The sequence below is a fragment of the Priapulus caudatus genome, unplaced genomic scaffold (assembly GCF_000485595.1).
Source record: "Priapulus caudatus unplaced genomic scaffold, Priapulus_caudatus-5.0.1 Scaffold3189, whole genome shotgun sequence".
In the NCBI taxonomy this organism is placed as follows: Eukaryota; Metazoa; Priapulida; class Priapulimorpha; order Priapulimorphida; family Priapulidae; genus Priapulus; species Priapulus caudatus.
The window spans coordinates 1-5,000 of NW_014580250.1; the positions used below are offsets into that span (position 1 = coordinate 1).

The 5,000-nt window shown below is 52.3% G+C and overlaps 1 protein-coding gene across 1 annotated transcript in view; it reads left to right on the forward strand.

Moving 5' to 3' along the window:
• Positions 1-554: 554 nt before the first annotated feature.
• The window catches only part of LOC106819327 (nucleolar protein 58-like), a gene marked incomplete at its 3' end in the record, with an annotated part of 7,500 nt that continues 3,054 nt past the window's right edge, over positions 555-5,000 (forward strand). The window contains exon 1 of the mRNA XM_014823975.1: positions 555-1,181. Within this exon, the coding sequence (XP_014679461.1) occupies positions 567-1,181 (615 nt within the window). The remainder of the gene's footprint in view (positions 1,182-5,000) is intronic.

Sequence of the window (5,000 nt, forward strand, 5' to 3'; positions counted from 1 at the left end):
TCTCTCTCTCTCTCTCTCTCTCTCTCTCTCTCTCTCTCTCTCTCTCTCTCTTCTCTCTCTCTCTCTCTCTCTCTCTCTCTCACACTCACTCACCCACCGTAACGATCGTGTTAATTGCGCGAACAGAACAGCCACTTAAAAGCGCCGCGGCAAACAAACATGGCTGCCGCTCTCGTTAAAACAACGATTAACCGCCAGCTCCTTGTATAACAGAACGTGTTACTATAGTTAGCCGCGTGTATAGCGCATAACGCAATGCCAATGCCGTAAAAAAAACATAAAAAACCTGCTGTTGTTTTTTGTAGAAAAACACTTACTGATAACGCGCGTATATTAAACGTGCTTTTATTATGCGGCCACGCGTCTAGCAAATATTAATGTGTTTTTTGCATAAAAGAAAAGGAGACGTGTTTATATGGCTTGAACTGTATCACATCCTAATACTCATACTGATTCTATAATTAAATAATGACCTTCCGCCATTGTTGCGTTATTTTAAGTTTTTATAAATAAAAAGTAAGTTGTGTTAATTTAAGTCGTGTTGTTTTTTTACGATTAAAGCAAAGATGGCGGACGAACAAAAGCAGACGACGGAAGAGTTGAACGACAGTCAGGTAGGCCTCCTGGCGGCGGACGCGGAGGAAACCAAAGATGAGACTCCGGACCTACGAGAGAAGACGTTGAACTCCCAGGGAGAGGAGGAGGTCGAGCTGCAGGAGAAGCCGTCGACACCTGCAGAGGGCGAGAAGGAAGGCGAGGAGAAGAAAGAAAACGAGAACGAATCTGACGAATCGAAAAAGGAGGAACCGAAGGATAAGACCAAGCAACAGCTCAAGGAGGAAGAGAAAGCCAAAAAAGCGGCGGAGAAAAAAGCCAAGGAGGAAGAGAAGAAGCAGAAGAAGGAGGAAGAGAAGAAGAAGGAAGCCCTTAAAAAGGAAGAGGAGAAAAAACGAAAAGAGGAGGAAAAGAAAGCTAAGGAGGAAGCTAAGAAGGCAGCTAAGGAAGCCAAACTTGAGAAGAAGGCGGCTGCTGAAACCGAGGCGACGCCAGAAGGAGAGGCTGAGGAGGGAGCGGAGGCGGTTACCAAGCAACCACGCAAGTTCCAGAAGCCAGCCATTCTCACTGTACAACGGGACGATGACAGAGACACGCGACATGTCAACGACGTAGTCAAGGTAAACCAAAACACATGGCTGTGTGTGTGTGTGCGTGTGTGTGTGCGTGTATGTGTGTGTGTGTGTGTGTGTGTGTGCGTGTGCGCGCGAGCGCCGCGCCGTCGCGTCTAGTTCGTGTGTGTGTGCTTATAAGCACGTGCATAACAACATTGTTTTGTTATCCATACTTTTCTCGCTACTCGCCTCTCCATCCATCCATCCATCCAATCCATCCATCCATCCACCCATCTATCATCCATTCATCCATCACATCATCCATCCATCCATCCACCCATCCATCCATCATCCATCATCCATCCATCCATCCATTCCATCCATCCTATCCATCCATCCATCCATCCATTCCATCCATCCTCATCATTCATTCCATCCATCCATCCATCCATCATCAATCCATCCATCCATCCATCCATCCATCCACTCCACCATTCTCCATCCATCCATACCACCCATCCATCCATCATCCATCCATACCATCCATCCATCCATCCATCATCCGTTCCGTCCGTCTATCCATCCATCCATCCATCCAGCCATCCATCCATCCATCCATCCATCATCATCCATCATCCATCCATCCATTCATTCATCCATACCATCCATCCAAATCCATCCATCATCCATCCATCCATTCATCCATCCATTCATTCATTCATCCATCCATCCATCTATCCATCCATCTACCCATCCATCCATCCATCCGTCTATCCATCCATCCATCCATCTATCTGATCTACAGAGAAGTATGTCCTTCTAAGAGGCAGCATTTATACACTAGGTGGTCCGCTTCTGGTTTCCGCGATTAAGAAGTTATTTTCCCAACATTCCATCGCCGCCGCATGCCACACTGCTACGCGCATGCGTTCGGGCAAGATGACGTCACATTCCACACGCGGGAAGATTTCTACACGCTACGACATTCTCTTTAAGCCGGGCGCCACACGTGGCCGATTTTTATCGGCTAGTACTGGCGATTTGGTTGTCCGGCGACAGAACGCCGAAAGATCGCCACGCGTGCGCCTGCATGGCGATTGCCATTTGACGCCGCAGAAATGTCGTTCGCCTGGCAATATCAAACATGCTTTGATATTTGTGTGCGAGTCGCTGAACAAATCGCCACGTGTGGATGGAACAACTGGCCGATGCGATTCAGGCCAACAGTTTTTGGATTAACGCAATCAAAATGCCATGATTTGAAGCAGTGATCAAACCATGGCAGCGCCCTATAGTGTGGAAAAAAAACAGCGAGGTGCAGCTTGTTGAAACTGTGGCAGGAACCGCCCGTGTCTTTTTGACATTTACGAGTGACATTGCATTGTTCGCCCGGTCCCGCACACTGGCGATTAAAATCGCCACACTGGCCAATGAAATCGCACGTGTGCGCCGGGGCTTTAGTGAAGCGCGTAGTATGCCGTGCGTGTACTGTGCGTATTTTTATGCCAGTAATCCATCCCTCATGTCTCCTTTTACCCCGCCCTTCTTTACTCCAGGAACGCATTCCCGATATTAAGAAAACGCAAGGTCGTATACGCTTGACGCGCACATTTCTTCCAATTACCGTTTGTAGCGTTCTATATATTTTTCGCTGGGCTTTCCGGTCGTTCCGTGCGGTGCGTGCGGACAGCCGTAGATCGTCTGCACGCACGCGCCCACACTCCGAGCGCGTGAGAGGAAACGAGGCGAATCCAAAATTGGCCATCGGCGCCCGAGCGAGTTCGCGCGGCATCGACGTGAAATTACGGGAATTCGTGACTCGTGTCCGATTGCGAGAGCTATAGAGGTCGGCTGGGCTGGATGGGTGGGTTGTTGGGGGTACGTAACGTTAGGACGAAACATGCCGCATCAGCAGCGCCAGCGCAGCAAGCCAGCCAGCAGCAGCAGCAGCAGTAGCAAGTAGTGCCGCAGCAGCAGCCAGCGAGCAACAAGCAAGCAGTTAGCAGCGTTAGCAGTAGTAGTAGTAGCAGCAGCAGCAGCTAGCAGCCGGTTAGAGTTAGTAGTAGTAGCAGCCAGTAGCAGCCAGCGGTAGCAGTAGCGCAGCAGCCAGCAGTAGCCAGCAGCCAACAGCAGCGCAGCCAGAGCAGCAGTAGCAGCCAGCAAACAGTAGTTTAGCAGCAGCAGCAGCAAGCCAGCAGCAGCAGCAGTAGCCAGCACAGCAGTAGCAGCGGTAGCAGGTAGTAGTAGTAGCAGCAGTAGCAGCAGTAGCAAGTAGTAGTAGTTAGCAGCAGCCAGCAGAGTAGTAGCAGCGGTAGCAGTAGTAGTAGTAAGCAGCAGTAGCAGCAGAGCGTAGCATAGCAGCAGCAGCAGCAGTAGCAGGCCAGCAACAAGCAGCAGCAGCAGCAGCAGCGAGTAGCCAGCAGGTCAACAGTAGTAGCAGCCAGCAGCAGCCCAGCAGCCAGCCAGCAGCAGTAGCAGCAGCAGCAGCAGCAGCTAGCGCGCCAGCAGCAACAGTAGTAGCAGCAGCAGCAGTAGCAGCAGCAGCAGCAGCAGCCAGCAGCACAGCAACAGTAGTAGCAAGCAGCAGTAGCAGCAGCAAGCAGCAGTAGCCAGCGTAGCCAGTAGTAGTTAGTAGCAGCCAGTAGCAGCAGCCAGCAGCAGTAGCAGCGTAGCGAGTAGTAGTAGTAGCAGCAGCAACAGTAGTAGCAGCCAGCAGTAGCCAGCAAGCCAGCAGCGTCAGCCAAGCGTTAGCAGTAGTAGCTAGTAGCAGCAGAGCAGCAGCAGCGCAGTAGCAGCGCGTAAGCCAGTAGTAGTAGTAGCCAGCAGCAGCAGCAGCAGCAGCAGAAGTAGCAGCAGTAAGCAGCAGTAGCAGCGGCTAGAGCTTAGTAGAGTAGCCAGCAGTAGCAGCAGCAGCAGCAGTAGCAGCGTAGCCAGTAGCAGCAGTAGCAGCAGCAAGTAGTAGTAGTAGCTAGCGCAGCAGCAGCAGCAGCCAGCGCAGCGATGGCTCGTACAGGGGCCTGCTAGCAGTCAGTGAGAGAGATGTGACTGCTATGGTGGCATTCACCCAGTCTGCCCACACATCTACCCCAGTCTGCCCACAAAACTCATTCACCCCAGTCTGCCCACACACTCATTCACCCAGTCTGCCCCACACACTCATCACTCAGTCTGCCCCACACACTCATTTTACCCAGTCTGACCCACACACTCATTCACTCCCAGTCTGCCACAGCACTCATTTCACCCCAGTCCGCCCACACACTTCATTCACCCAGTACTGCCCACACACTCATTCACCCCAGTCTTGCCCACACACTCATTTCACCCAGTCTGCCCCACACACTCATTCACCCCAGTCTGCCCACACACTTCAATTTCACCCCAGTCCGCCCACACAGCTCATTCACCCCAGTCTTGGGCCCCCCACCCCCCAACCACTCATTCACCCCAGTCTGCCCACACACTCATTCACCCCAGTCTGCCCACACACTCATTCACCCCAGTCGCCCACACACTCATTCACCCCAGTCTGCCCACCACACTCATATACACCCAGCTCTGCCCACACACTCATTCACCCAGTCTGCCACACACTCATTCACCCCAGTCTGCCCACACACTCATTCACCCCAGTCTGCCCACACACTCATTCACCCCAGTCTGCCCACACACTCATTCACCCAGGCTGCCCACACACTCATTCACCCCAGGTCTGCCCACACACTTCATTCACCCCAGTCTGCCCACACACTTCATTCACCCAGTCTGCCCACCACTCATTCACGTCCCAAGTCTGCCCACACACTCATTCACCCCAGTGCTGCCCAGCACACTCATTCACCCCAGTCTGCCCACACACTCATTCACCCCCAGCTCTGCCCACACACTCAT